This window comes from Cutaneotrichosporon cavernicola (genome assembly GCF_030864355.1).
Source record: "Cutaneotrichosporon cavernicola HIS019 DNA, chromosome: 2".
Taxonomy (NCBI): Eukaryota; Fungi; Basidiomycota; class Tremellomycetes; order Trichosporonales; family Trichosporonaceae; genus Cutaneotrichosporon; species Cutaneotrichosporon cavernicola.
Genome location: NC_083394.1, coordinates 2,965,936 through 2,979,779, shown reverse-complemented (window position 1 = coordinate 2,979,779; position 13,844 = coordinate 2,965,936). Strand labels below are relative to the sequence as shown.

The 13,844-nt window shown below is 58.6% G+C and overlaps 7 protein-coding genes across 7 annotated transcripts; 3 read left to right on the top strand and 4 right to left on the bottom strand.

Annotated features, from left to right (window-relative positions):
* Positions 1-2: 2 nt before the first annotated feature.
* Positions 3-1,760, bottom strand: CcaverHIS019_0211410 (uncharacterized protein; the record flags this gene model as incomplete). The annotated part of the gene is made up of 1 exon (XM_060598230.1): positions 3-1,760. One exon carries the CDS (start codon positions 1,758-1,760, stop codon positions 3-5), a length of 1,758 nt encoding a protein of 585 aa, XP_060455045.1.
* A 635-nt stretch (positions 1,761-2,395) lies between these two features.
* On the bottom strand, positions 2,396-3,576 carry IDI1 (uncharacterized protein; the record flags this gene model as incomplete). Its single annotated transcript, XM_060598229.1, has 3 exons — positions 2,396-2,826; positions 2,879-3,073; positions 3,420-3,576. The coding sequence occupies 3 exons, from the start codon at positions 3,574-3,576 to the stop codon at positions 2,396-2,398; spliced, it is 783 nt and encodes a 260-aa protein (XP_060455044.1).
* A 427-nt stretch (positions 3,577-4,003) lies between these two features.
* CcaverHIS019_0211390 (uncharacterized protein) lies at positions 4,004-4,627 on the top strand (the record flags this gene model as incomplete). Its single annotated transcript, XM_060598228.1, has 1 exon — positions 4,004-4,627. The coding sequence occupies one exon, from the start codon at positions 4,004-4,006 to the stop codon at positions 4,625-4,627; it is 624 nt and encodes a 207-aa protein (XP_060455043.1).
* Positions 4,628-4,975: 348 nt separating this feature from the next.
* On the bottom strand, positions 4,976-6,653 carry RAM1 (uncharacterized protein; the record flags this gene model as incomplete). The annotated part of the gene is made up of 5 exons (XM_060598227.1): positions 4,976-5,050; positions 5,082-5,425; positions 5,460-6,001; positions 6,036-6,287; positions 6,319-6,653. The coding sequence occupies 5 exons, from the start codon at positions 6,651-6,653 to the stop codon at positions 4,976-4,978; spliced, it is 1,548 nt and encodes a 515-aa protein (XP_060455042.1).
* Positions 6,654-6,907: 254 nt separating this feature from the next.
* Positions 6,908-8,161, bottom strand: CcaverHIS019_0211370 (uncharacterized protein; the record flags this gene model as incomplete). Its single annotated transcript, XM_060598226.1, has 1 exon — positions 6,908-8,161. The coding sequence occupies one exon, from the start codon at positions 8,159-8,161 to the stop codon at positions 6,908-6,910; it is 1,254 nt and encodes a 417-aa protein (XP_060455041.1).
* Positions 8,162-9,047: 886 nt separating this feature from the next.
* Positions 9,048-10,904, top strand: CcaverHIS019_0211360 (uncharacterized protein; the record flags this gene model as incomplete). Its single annotated transcript, XM_060598225.1, has 5 exons — positions 9,048-9,392; positions 9,442-9,502; positions 9,538-9,749; positions 9,790-10,074; positions 10,128-10,904. The coding sequence occupies 5 exons, from the start codon at positions 9,048-9,050 to the stop codon at positions 10,902-10,904; spliced, it is 1,680 nt and encodes a 559-aa protein (XP_060455040.1).
* Positions 10,905-11,394: 490 nt separating this feature from the next.
* CcaverHIS019_0211350 (uncharacterized protein) lies at positions 11,395-13,148 on the top strand (the record flags this gene model as incomplete). The annotated part of the gene is made up of 5 exons (XM_060598224.1): positions 11,395-11,542; positions 11,577-11,818; positions 11,850-12,789; positions 12,826-12,937; positions 12,971-13,148. 5 exons carry the CDS (start codon positions 11,395-11,397, stop codon positions 13,146-13,148), a joined length of 1,620 nt encoding a protein of 539 aa, XP_060455039.1.
* Between the last annotated feature and the right edge of the window lie 696 nt (positions 13,149-13,844).

Sequence of the window (13,844 nt, the reverse complement as noted above, 5' to 3'; positions counted from 1 at the left end):
CATTACACATCTTCGATCTTGATATTGACGAGCACAGTACACGCCGTCTCGCGGCCGTTGAGGTTGATGAGACGCACAAAGTTCCAGCCGGGGACGGCGTAGAGAAGGCGAACCGCGGAAGCGGCGATGACGGGGTTGCGTGCAAACTTGTCGTCGCTCTTGAGTAACATGCGGAGGAAGATCATCTCGTCGTCGGCGTACTCCCACTCAAGCGTCTCGTCCCACACAGGATCGGTCACCGGCGGCGCGTCGGCGTTGTTCAGGAACGTGAGTCTCTTATGAGGCGCATACCCATCCGTTTTGCGCTTGGGCGGCTTGCCAAACTTGTCTGGGTGGATGAGCGTGCAGCTGAGGTACGGCTTGATTTCCTTGTTCCTTGCCGGGATGTCGGTCGCACCGGCAACGCGGAGTGTGAGGCGCTTCTTACGACCCGACGGCTTTCCGGTCGCCCCGTGACGGCGGTATGAAGGCTTGAGGACGTAGCCGTCCGTACCGTAGAAGAGAGCCTCGTTGAGCTGCATCGCCGCGCCGAACGTCTGCCAGTTAAGCGCGCACACCTGAGCGCCGATGCCCCAGAACGGCACGGGGCGGAGGTTCTTGGACGAGATGCGCGTGCCCTTGGGGTAGACACGCATGAGATGCTTAGCATTGTGAGCCGACACCTTGTCCGTGTTGGTAGGGAGATGGGCTGCGAGGCCAGTCTCGCTGATGTTGATGAGGTGGTGATGTGGCGCGTTCGCAAGCGCGCTCTCGTACCACGAGTTATTGGGCGGCTTGACGCTCTGCACTACGACGCCAAGCGCAGATAGTTCGGGGATGATGTTTGCCGACGGCGCCGCCTTGCGTTGCGCATTGTATATCGCCTTGGCTTTCTTGCGGTCGTCTTGGCCGTCACCCTCGCTGTCGCTGTCAGAGTCGCTTGAGCTGAAGCCATCATCCGCATCCTCAGGCTTCTGGCCAGGGAAGTAGTACTCGACCATGAAGCAGACCTTGTTGCCCAGTTCCGCGAGCGTAACGTGATGCAGGAGGTCCTCTGACCCCTTGCGCGGGTCCGTCATGAGGACCATGTCGCCGAAGACCTCGTGCGCAATCTCGACGAGGCGCTTCTGACCTGCGGGTCCGCAGTGGTTCTCGAGCGAGATGAACACGGGTGCGCCCGGGATCCCCTTGGCCTCTAGTCCGAGGATGGCGTCGCGAATCGTCTCGCAGACATGGCGGTAGGGAATGTGCGACACGAGTGTGAACCCATGCGTCACCTTGGGCTCGGCGGGATCGCTGTCGTTGTCCCATGCGTCGATCTCGACACAGCGTGCTCCGGCACTCAACGCCGTCTCGTACCCACTCGGGCACGATTTGCCGTACAGCTGGTGTGCGAGGAGATACGTGTTGTGACTTGACGAGATGAGGTAGTCGCACAGTGGGTGAGAGCGGTCGGTGAGTTCGGGGGGACACACGGCGTGTGGGCGTGCGACGAGCTGGCGTAGTGCGGGGGGAAGAGGCGCGTCATCAGGTAGACCGACGCCTGCATCCGCCTCACTGAGTACGCCCTCAGCTGCGAGGAAGCGACGCAGAGCAGGACTCACGCGCAGGCGGCCCCACAGTTCGGTCTGCCGCGCAGCGTGACCACCGCCTGCGACGAGGTCGCCGCCGCCCTCAGCTTGGCCAGAGTCACCGCCGAGGGCCTCACCGCGGTCCTCGTCCTCGTCCTTGCCGCGACCGAAGGGCCGGAGCTTTGCGAATGCGGATGTGAGGGCAGACATTAAGATTTTACGTGGATGGAGTGGATGGTGGATGGAGGAGAAGGAAGAGGTGGATAAGTGTGAGGAAGGCATGTCATTTTGAAGCCCCGCCAAATGCTTGACGACGATCGATTGACTTGGTGGTATGACGAATATGACGATCAGTCTTGGCACTGAAACAAGTTTCGAAACCTCCGTGCACAATCATCAACAATAGACGAGAATTTTGCAGCTGTAGCAGCTATGACCCCCCACTCTTGCGTCGCCCATGAGCGTTTGTGCCCAAGATGAATCTGGTTAGGTGGTAGAACGTCATGTAGGCAACAACAAGGGACTTGAATGTAGCCGTTGGAACCAACTGTGAGCAATATGGTGACATCACACCGGCGGCACAAGGTTGAACACATGTCTCCTAAGGGATATTACGTTGCCATGCTGCAATATTGTACAGGAACGAGTGCACAGCGGATAAGGTTTGATGCCAAACCACCATGAGCTTGTAGCCATACGGTGTCCCACTCAGAGACCTCACAATCGCCATCGCACTGAGCAAAGCTAATGATACACAACACCCGCTGTCGTTTAACCTAATTACATCTCTAGTGTAGGCGAGACAACTGATAGTGCTGGGTGTTATAGGTCGTGAGACGTTCCGCTTAGACCATCTTGATGAGGTCGTTGACCTTGTCGCCGCCCTCGAGAACGTGTGCGTTGACCCGCCCGGTGCCCTTCTCCGGGTTCCAGCCAAGCGCACGGCTTTTGGCAAGCATCTCATCCCACCAGGGGTACAGGAGGTCGCGGGAGATGAGCTTGAACCACGGCGTCATCTTGCAGTTGGGGTCCTCGAACATGGCCTCGAGCTCAGCCTTGGAGACGTAGCAGTGGTCGCCAATCTCGTTGGCGTTGATGTTAAGCGTCACGTCGAGGGCCGTGAACATGATGTAGTCGACCTCGTGCTCGCCCCACTGGCCGCTGCTAGGAGCGAGGTAGTGTATCCGGGTGAGGAAAGTGAAGTCGTCGGTCTTCATCTGCTCGACGGGAATACCGAGCTCATGCTCGAGCTTGCGAATGGCAGCGTTGCGGACGCCTGGAATCAGTCTGACGTTGGACATCACGGGCAAGGGACAACCTCTACTCACCCATCTGGCCCTCCTCAATGCGCTCCGACTGGATGTAGAGCGGGTGCGAGCAGCAAGTGTTGGTCCACATGTCGGGGAACGTGATCTTCTCCGACGCGCGCTTCTGGAGGAGCAAGCGGCCGTCCGAAGGGCGGAACAGGAAGACGGAGAAGGCGCGGTGGAGCAGACCCTTGTTGATCTCGGTCATAAGGTGGCCTGCGGTCAGCGCGACATATGCGGATGGATAGGGTCCGGAAGTTGAGGGTTGGGATGAGCTGCAACGCTCACTGCCATATCACGCTGCTTGTTACACAACACGCCAACGAGCCGACTGCGCTGGAAGTCGCGGCACCGAGACCGTTACCTGCCCATCGACCGCCGAGGCCAACGGCTCTCGACACGATGAAATCATTCAGTGAGCAGCTCGGGCCTGAGCAACAGTTCGCAATCCCCACAGCACACGATAGTGACGCACAGCGGCGGAACTAACTCATGTTCCAGCGCGGCACCCACAAACAACCGCACAGACCCAGGTGCGCCCCACGCCCATATCAGCACTCACACTGCTTCTTCGAGCCCTCGCCGTACGCCTTGTCGTTCTCGTCAACGAGGATGCAGCGCTCCTCCATGAAGCGGGCCTGCTCCTCGTCGTAGCCGTCGAGGTTAATGTCGGGCGCGAAGGTGCTAGCGGTCTGGGTGGTGGTCTGGGTGGCGGACATTGTGGGATGGGTAATGGAGAGATTCCTAGCTAGTCCGAGGGTGGACTTTTGTCAATCGAAACGCGTCCCAACGCCAAGGGCACGAGCGGAGGCCCAATCTCGTGTTGCCCATGACATCGTGCCATCCCACCCAAACCAATTTGAACTGGTTCAATGAGGGTCTAGAGCGGGGACAAAACTTGAGCACCCCCAAGACACGGGTCATCTTGCCATGGTCCCGGGTAAACCCCTGAGATTTCGAGCTCACTCAAGATTCATGGCCAGCAATGTCACGTGACTCGTTACTATCGGACTCAAAGGGATGTAAGCGGGAGCAGATTTCCACGTGAGAATACTCCCGCACTCCGCCTTTCTCCTGTTCGAGCTTTCGACATTTCCGAGTTCGAGCTGCATCACGACCCCGTCACCAACAACAACAACAGACGACATGCGCGCGTCCTCTGTTCTGCGCAGTGCCGCCAAGAGGGCTCAGGCGGTTGAGGTCAACACCCCAAAGCGCCTTTCCAAGACGGTTGAGAAGCGGACGCCTTTCTTGCCAAACGGGCAGGCCCCTCGCAGCACCCTTTCGTCACTCATCGGTCTTCATCACGAGTCATCCACCTTCATGCGTGACCCTGCTGAGATTACGACGGCGTTCGAGAGCGCTTTCCGCCACCACACCCCCCAGTTCCAGAGCTACAGCTCGTTCCGCGCCGCTGCGCTGCGCTCGCGCGAGGAGCACGCCACCGGCGGGCTCACGAACTTTGCCACGCAGAGCCCCGGTGGTCTCGGAGCTCGGCGTGCGATCGGGCTCAATGAGGAGGACGACCTTCCGGACCAGCCGCAGGTGACTCGCAATGTTTTCCGCCCGACCCGCAAGTGGACGAGCCGCTCGCGCTCGGCTGGCGAGCTCTCGGAGCGCGAACTCAAGGTCAAGGAGGCGCTGTTCGGCACTTGGGAGCGCGCGCAGGACGGTGTCCCTCGCCCAGCTCTCGACGGTGTTGTCGACGTTCTCGAAGCGCGCGGGCTGTCCGTGGAGGAGGCGGCCAAGCAGTGGAAGAACCGCGAGTAGGCCTGCGGCGAGAACCCCACAACACGACCACCCACACGACACCCTGCAACCAGCCTCCGCGCGCAGACATTCCATACCCATACGGGCGCTCTAGCACTCCGATAGTAGATATGCATCACCCATCAGCATCAGCCTAGTTCCGTGCGGTGAGGTCCAACATCGATGACAGACGAGATTCTCCACAGGTGACAACTGGTGCTTATGGCTGACGACACTGTTGTATCCTCGTTGTCATCGGGGGCTTTGCTCGTACACTAAATATACTGCATTTACAGGGATTATACACATGCGTATTGTAAGCGCGGGCGGTGATGCAGGGGTTGTCTCAAAGTGGGGGGGTGGTCTCGTTTACTGGCCGTAGAAGTGGTCGATGAACGCCTGGAGGCGGATGTCGAGCATGTTGAAGGGGGGGATGGTCGTGTTCTGGGTCAGCGGTGCTTCTCTGGAAACTCACAACGCAGCTTTGCTGGCCGCCAACAGTGAGGCTCGCACTCTCGTCCTCGACCCACGCGCGGACATTGGCCCACACCTCGCGCCGCATGGCCTGGCGCTCGTCCTCGCTCTTCCAGCCGCCACCGGGTGTGGTAGGCTTGATGGGGGGAAGGCCCTTGTCAGACTTGAAGGCGTCGCGCTGCTTCTGCACCTCTTCGGGAGTGTGAGTCAGACGGTGCTGCGCGATTGACAACCCCGAGAGATTGTTACACGTGTGGTAAAGGTCGGGTCTCTTGCCCGGCTTGTCCCGTAGGCCTCCGAGTTCAGGTCTCTGAGCTGCGAGGAGGACATACTCCTGGAGCGCGACTGACGTTTTAGCAATATCTCCCGAACCACATACCTCGGTTGAAGAGCGCATGTATGGATGGCTCATCAGTCCACTCGTCCTTGTCGTCGTCGTCGACTGGAACAATTTTGCCGCTGGTTGAGCCGTTCGCGGCCCCCTTCACCTCGGCCTCACGGCGGTGCAGCTCCTCTAGGATGGGGAAGGTACCACCAACCCACCACGAGTAGCACCCGTCAACTAACTTGTTTGTGCGCCCGCGGAACCCGCCGGCCTCAATTGCCTCGCCCTGCATCAGGGCGCTCCACCGAAGCGCCGAGTCGACGTCGATCGGCACCGGGAATGACTCAGGCAGTGACTCGAGGCGCTTGGGCGGCTGTACAGAAGCCAGGAGGAAGTGGGAGAAGATTGAGCACGACGTGTACCCGCCGTGCGCCTCAGCCATGGCGACTCGTTGGTCGTCCTGGAAAGAGAAGGAACTACACGCAAAGCCGCCCTCGTAGGTCTGACCGGCGGCAATAACCTTGTCCACGTTATGAAGCAACTCGGGCGTAATGATGTCGAGCAACGTTGCCACCACAAGTAAGCAGTATGTTCCTCTATTGTCAGTCGGCTCGGAAGGAGGCGACTCACCGAACGTCCACCTCGCCCCCTTGGCAGACCACGAAGCTCCCGTCAGGGCGCTTGCAGCGCATGAAGAAGTCGTAGATGCTCTGGCGGCTGCTAACGAGGCGCTCCCATCCGCCGCCTGGGCCCGAGCGGCCGACAATAGCGAGAGAGATGACAGCCGCGTAGGTAGGTAAGAGGTGGGGGATGTGAGAGTTGGCAGCGCCGCCAGAGAAGCCTCCCGAAGGGTGAAGGAAGTGGAGAAGAGTGTTGGTCGCACTGCTGTCAGCCGATCTGGGGCGGCACCCACCGGTTCTTGATCTCCTGAGGAAGGAGCACGCCAAGCACGTCATAGCTGTGGACAGTCCAGAAGATAAGCCACGGCTTGCTGGCGTCTAGCGCGACATAAGCAGCGGGTAGGGAGAAAAGAGTGCTTCCGAGGAACCTGACATGCTCAGGCGACCGAAGGATGGTCGTCGCGTCCTGGAGCCCGGCGCGGGGAACGTCGGCAGGTGACTGGCGATCCACGACGTCCACGATGGCGTCCTCAGTGTCTCGCTGGTCATCAAGAGTCTTGGTGTAGACGCCGTCGCCGGGGTAGGGGGCGCGATGAAGCGACTGGATTGAAGGATACTGTGTTGCCATTGAAGCTGCGATGGAGGAGCAGGGTTGAGGGAGAGGAGAGGTGAGATGGTATCTCATTGTTCATTGTTCTCTGCAATACGTCAAGCGTTCAGCCTCCACCGCGGAATCAAATTGTCCTGGTACCTCCACATGGGCCGACCTGGGTTGTTGCAGCTGAACCACCATACCCATTCTGTCTTTACATCCCAACCGTCTCAATGCATGCGCCAATCTATGTTGTCCGTGCTAACCTCTACAGAACACGGTTCTACAGTCTATTCGACGAGATGTTCACCAGCGTATAATGACTCGATTGTTTCACGCTCCCGCACTACATGGACCTTGGCCCCATCCACTACAAGCTCGGCAGGCCGTGCTCGAGTGTTGTAATTTGAAGCCATGGTGAAACCATAAGCTCCTGCCGAACGCACAGCCAAGACGTCTCCTTGGCGTAGCAAAAGCTCGCGGTCCCGTCCAATCCAGCAACCGCTCTCGCACACGGGCCCCACGACGTCCCATGTCCTGCTCTTCCCTTGGGGCTGCTCGACCGTCTCGACGGCATGATACGCCTGGTACATGGACGGCCGAGCGAGGTCGTTCATTCCCGCGTCGATGATGCAGAAGTTCTTGGCAGCACCAGGCTTGAGAAATTCGACGGTCGTAAGCATGATGCCCGCATCGCCGAGGAGGGAGCGGCCTGGTTCAAACCACACCTCGCGCTTGCGGGGCGCTTTCCTCTTCTCAATGTGCGCAAGGATGGCGCGTACGAACTCGGTCCTGTCGGGAGGCACATCGCCATTCCCGTAGTCGATGCCGAGACCGCCACCAACATCGAGGTGGTGGATCTCGATCCCGGCACCCTCGACCTCATCAACCAGGTCCAGCACCTTGTCCAGCGCGTCGAGGTATGGTTCCACGCTCGTGATTTGGCTGCCAATATGACAGTCAATGCCCATGACGCGCAGATTCTTCATCCCTGCGGCCGCACGGTACGTCGGCAACGCGTCCTCGAATGCGACGCCGAACTTGTTGTCCTTAAGACCTGTCGAGATGTACGGGTGCGTCTTGGGGTCGACATCGGGGTTGACGCGGAGGGAGATGGGCGCAACTGCCCCCATCTGGCCGGCTATTTCGTTAAGACGTTCCAGCTCAGGAATGCTCTCCACGTTGAAGCACTTCACCCCTACATCGATCCCCATGCGCATTTCGGCCACGCTCTTGCCGACGCCGCTGAAGACGACATCCCGCGCTCGCCCGCCTGCTGCCAGCACGCGCTGGAGCTCGCCGCCCGACACGATATCGAAGCCCGCGCCGAGCTTTGCAAAGAGACCCAGCACGCCAATGTTGCTGTTCGCCTTGACTGCGACGTGCACCTTGATGGGCCCGCCGCCAACGTATGCGTGGTATGCAGCCTCGAGTGCCGCGCGCGAGTACACGTACAGCGGCGTCCCATATGCCCCGGCGAGCGCTGTCGCCGACACGCCCTCGACAAACAACGCTCCGTTCACACGGTGGAAGGGTGTGGCCATGATTCGGAGAGGTGGGAGATTGTGTATGAAGGGCGACGTGGGAAATTGTGTAATCTCTGGGCGGCATGAACCGCAAGATCCAGCTGATGCGCGTCGTATAGAGTCGTATATCTCTGACCTGCGGCTGTCACCGCCAAAATGCGAAGTGGCCCGACGTGACCGGGGCTCTCTAGGGTCCCATGAAACCAACGTATCGGGGTATCGATAAACCCCCTAATCCCACATACCGCGGACGTTCCGCCCGCGGGCCGCCACCCCGTGGCCCGGCCCGCACGGCCGTATAGGCAGGGCAACCCCAGGCGAGTGAGGAAGATACCCTCGTAACGAGAGGGCGCTCAACATACCCCAGTCTTGTCTTGTGACCTGAAAGTTGATCTCCACAGTGGGCAGGAAGACGCCGAAGATATCCTCCCTACGAGCCCACTGCAGCGTCGACTCTGATCGGCCTTCGGCGGTGGGCATTCACGCGGTTCAGCGCGCAAGCTCCCAAGCCAACAGGGGATAATCCTGGTCATCAGTCAGGGACGGGAAATAATGTCCCCGGCCAATCTGTCGCTCCAACCAAGCATGTGATGATCATGTGGTGGCTGACAACAGCTCCCCCCACACGTTTCTGAGGTTATTGCCAACCCGTTCATCCTCTTGAGTACGCCGCGCTCTGCAGTTAGGCCGAACAATTTACGCAAGCCAAGGCACCCATACTTTGCTTGTCAGGTCCTGTGATCCTTGTCGAGCTCTGGTACGGTGCCGATTTGGTGCCTCAGTTAAACGATTGCTCCCTGCAAGGACCGATGTGCATCATAGGCCCATATCCATATGGGCAGCACTGGCCCACCCATAAACAAGCTCAAGCGCCCGAGGTTCAGCGTCTCCCCCATCTCCCATCATGCAGCAACACCATCAAGAGAAGGCAGGCATCTACTACGACCAACCCGTTCTTTCTAAGGAGGACGTCACGACAAATGTGCAGGATGCTTACAATAACCACGACCGTGACAAGGGCGCCCACTGGGAGTTCCGCGACCAGGAACTCGCCACGACAGGCGAGGGCGACCACGGCACCAAACGTGCCCTGTCCACGCGCGTCTGTTCGATGATTGCTATCGCTGGTACGATTGGCACCGGTTTGTTCCTCTCCTCAGGAGCTGCCATCGCACAGGGAGGTGCCGTTGGATGCTTCCTCGGCTACCTGGTCATGGGTATCATCATCGGTTGCATGATGTACTGCTTGGTGAGTTGACCTGCCGAAAGGGATTGTCTGTGCACCGTGCTGACGTCAGGGCGAGCTCATCTGCTTCAACCCCACCATCGGTGGCTTCTCCGAGCTCGGAGCGCGTTACGGTGAGTGTGTGTCGGTGTCGTGAGCTAACCAGTAGTCAACGAGAGCTTTGGGTTCATGCTCGGCATGACTTATTGCTTCACTGTCGGCCTTTCCGTCCCGTCCGAGCTGTCAGCCATCGCCGTCCTCATCGGGTACTGGGACGATAATGCTAAGCACGCTGCAATCTACATCACCGTCTTCCTCTTCGTCACCTTGGCCGCCAACATGTTCGGCGTTCGCTGGTGGGGCGAGGTCGAGTTTGTCATGGTGAGGCCTTATCTGCCATTCTACCGCGGCTGACATTCAGGGTGTGATCAAGATTACCATGCTCCTCGTTCTGATCATCTTCGGCCTTATCGCCAACCTCGGCGGCATCCCGGGACACAAAGTCTTCGTTGGCGGCAGGTACTGGCGCGAGGCTCCCTTCAACCCGTCCTACCTCGGCATCGGGAACAAGAACCTTGCCAGCTTTGTGGGCTTCTGGAGTGTCCTTACCCGCGCTGCCTTCTCGTTTGCCGGTATTGAGGCAATCGCCATGGTAGCCGGAGAGGCCAAGAACCCGCGCAAGACCCTCAGGACATGCGTCCGCACTGTGAGTTGGACATTTTTTTTTCGCGTTTGTGGCCAAGGCTGACCACCTCGTAGGTTTTCTACCGTATCGGCGGCCTATATGTCATCTCGATCCTCATCCTGAGCCTCAATATCCGCTACGACGACCCAGAGCTGATCGCGGCGAACAAGAACAGCAGCACTGCGAACCGCTCGCCGTTCGTTTTGGTCGCGAAGCGCAACGGTGTGGACGCGCTTGCCCACGTAATCAACGCTGTTGTTATCACGTCGGCGTGGTCGGCGGGAAACGAGAGCCTGTACGCGTTCGCTCGCACGCTCATGGGCATGACGCGCAACGGTTGCGGTTTCAAGTGCTTCCTCTGGACCACCAAGTCTGGTGTCCCATGGGTTGGCGTTTGCCTAGGTGCGGCGTTCGGCCCCCTCGCTTATCTCTCGCTCTCGGACGGCGCCAGCAAGGCGTTCGACTGGCTCTCGAACCTCACCGCGCTGCTCAAGCTCGTGTGCTGGGCGTCGATCTGCTTCTGCTTTGTTCGGTTCAAGAAGGCGTGCGACCGCCAGGGTGTCGACCGCCACCAGTTCACTCTCCGCTCCTGGGCACAGCCGTACATGGCTTGGTTCTGTATCGTCGGCTTCCTGCTCGTCATCATCTTCAACGGCCTCAAGGCGTTCATTCCCAAGTTTGACTACGAGGAGTTCCTCGCCGCCTACATTTCCATCCCCTTCGTCATTGTCTGCTGGGGTGGCTGGCAGATCTACCGCCGCGACCGCTGGATCCCAATCGACGAGATTGATCTCAGCGCTGGTCCGGCTGCCTCTCTGGTCGGCACCAAGTATGCTCGCGACTTGGCTTAGTTGTACATACTCATTAATTATAGTTTTTCCGTGGGAAATTGGTGTAGGACGTACTAGTTCACAAACGTTGTTTCGGTTGAGATAAGATTATATGTATGCAACGGCTACAATCTTCGCGCACGAAACAGTCACCATGATGACGGGGTTGCTGCTGATGTGTGGACGGGCTGACGTGAATGTCATTCGAGTTTCAGGGCGTCACAGAAAGCAAGGCTAAACAGGGCTTATAACAGCTAGTTCGCTGAACTGAATCGTGATTAGCCTCAGCCGCGGCTGGTGTATGATAGAAATGACGGCACCCGAGTCCCAGATTGCGACATGTTTCGTCCAGCTGCCGAGTTCCAAGCCAGCACGTGGATGCTCATAAACTTAATGTCTGACACACATTCTCATCAGCACTGTGGTTACAGTACCTACATTGGCCGCTGCCCAGCAATGTGCCCGTTCCACTTTCTACCACCACAGCACCCACTCACAGCTCCAGCCCACCATGGAGAAGCTCACCCACGTCGAGAGCAATGACAAAGTGGTGGCGCCGGAGCATCTGCAGGCATCTGGCGACGTGCTTACGGTGCACGAGGAGCGCGACCTCAAGCGTGGTCTCTCCCAGCGCCATGTCTCCATGATCGCACTTGCCGGTGCGTAGACCCCTCTGACTGAGCCTGACGCCAGGCGCGATCGGGACCGGTCTCTTCCTCTCTTTGGGAGGTAGTATCTCGACCGGTGGTCCCCGCGGCTCACTACTGGGCTATCTGTTCATTGGTCTCATCGTATGCGCCGTACAGTTCGCTCTCGGCGAAGTGTCAACCCTCCTTCCCGTCACTGGCTCGTTCGTGCAACACGCCGAGGCTATTACAGACCCAGCCCTGGGCTTTGCGCTTGGCTGGACCATCGTCTACGGCACCTGGCTATCGGTGAATCACCCTCTCTCCTCTACTAAAACAGATCCCCTCGGAGATATCCGCCATCTGCGTCCTCTTCGGATACTGGACGGACGTAAACCCCTCAGCCTGGATCATGACTTTCATTGTCCTAACTGCCCTCGTTGCGTACAGCAAGATCCGCTATTTCGGAGAGATCGAATTCGTCTTGGCCATCCTCAAGATCCTGCTTATCGTGGGCATTATCTTCCTCGGTCTCATCACTGCTCTGGGCGGCGTGAGAGGCGTAGAGCGCGTAGGATTCCGATACTGGCGCGATCCGGGGCCGTTCGTGCCGTACATCGCGGAGGGGAGTTGGGGCCGATTCCTCGGTTTCTGGAGCGTGCTGATTAACGCCGTCTTCTCCTTCTCGGGGATCGAGAGTATAGCTATGGCGGCGGCCGAAATGAAGCACCCACGTGCAGTCATACCGAAAGCCTGCAAGAGGGTTTTCGCCAGGGTCGCCCTCTTCTACGTCCTCGCGGTCCTTGTCGTCGGCATGATCGTGCCCTCCAACGACCCCCGGCTTGCCGAAGACTCAGGAACAGCGGCGACCTCGCCATTTGTTCTCGCCACGGCAGCGGCAGGGGTCAAGGCGATCCCGCACATTGTCAACGCTGTTGTGATCACCAGCGCATGGAGTAGCGGTAACCAGGCTCTCCTGTCCGGTTCGCGCGTTCTCTACTCCCTTGCACTGAAGGGGCAAGCGCCTCGCCTCTTCCTCCGCACGACCCGATGGGGCACCCCTTGGGCAGCAGTGACAACTTACGTCCTGAGTTCGTTCCTCGCATTCATGGCACTTAGTTCTAGCGCTATCACAGTGTTCTATTGGTTCGTCTCGCTTGTCGGCTGCGGCGTCCTCATATCCTGGTCGTGCGTGCTCGTCAACCATATTCGCCTACGCATGGCTTTCCGTGTACAGGGGATCGATCCTCACCGGCTTCCATGGCACAACTCGTGGACCCGTGAGCTGTCAATATACTAGTACACGCTAACATTAGCCTACTCGTCTGCTGTCGCCCTGTTTTTCTGCATCGTCATCCTCCTGACTAACGGCTTTGCCGTGTTCACAAAGGGCAACTGGTCGGTATCCGGCTTCATCACTGCCTACCTGTGAGTACCTCTGAACTGCAGGGTTGACAACAGGGATATTGGTCTAGTCGCAGTTGTCTTCTTAGGCTGGAAGCTCATCAAGAAGACGCGCTGGGTCCATCTCGCCGACATACCGCTCGAGGAGATCCTGTCGGCCATTGAGGCGCTCCCGGAGGAGAAGGTTAAGCAGTCACCACGGCCCCTACGATTCATCTCGTGGCTTTGGGACTAGACTGAAACTGAAGAAGACGTGACGTGCAGTTTGCAGCTTGGTCATCATGCCTTTGTTATTGGCCCTAGGCCCTTACCCTGCTGTAAATCACAGCTAGATACCAGACCTCCATGTAAACCCCGGAATCCGCGGCTACATTCCACTAGTTGAATCGCTGACCACGGCGCCAAAGGCCTTGGCATGGGAGGTCGCAACCCCACCCTATGATCTTGCATGACAACAGCCAGTGAGACTAACCGTAGGCTAACTGACACGAGGGGTATCACCAAGCCGGCAATGCGCAGTCTCGCCCGCCGTGCCCGAGTGGTGATTCTCTTGACTCGTTTACGAGGAGACTGTTGGGGTACTCCAGAGTTTTCGTGAGTTTCTGCGTTGATGCCATCCACCTTCCCCGCGGTGGAGTCAACCCGGCCTTTCTCGGCTTGCACCTGATTTGGCGCTTCCTCGGCTGTTATCACCTCGGCCCATGATTCTCGTCTGGTCATGCCCCCGGTCCACTCACACCAGCTTAGGTCGTCATCCGTTACGCGGTCACCTAGGCCGAGCACGCCAAGCGCAAGACGGCCCCCAGCCTTGCCTTCGTGTACGCTCTCAAGCGCCAGGGCCGCATTCTCTATGGCTTCAGCAAGCGAGGGGCTTCCTTTCTTGACTGCTACATATACGCTGTAGCCTACCACACCTGCGAATGTTGTGCTG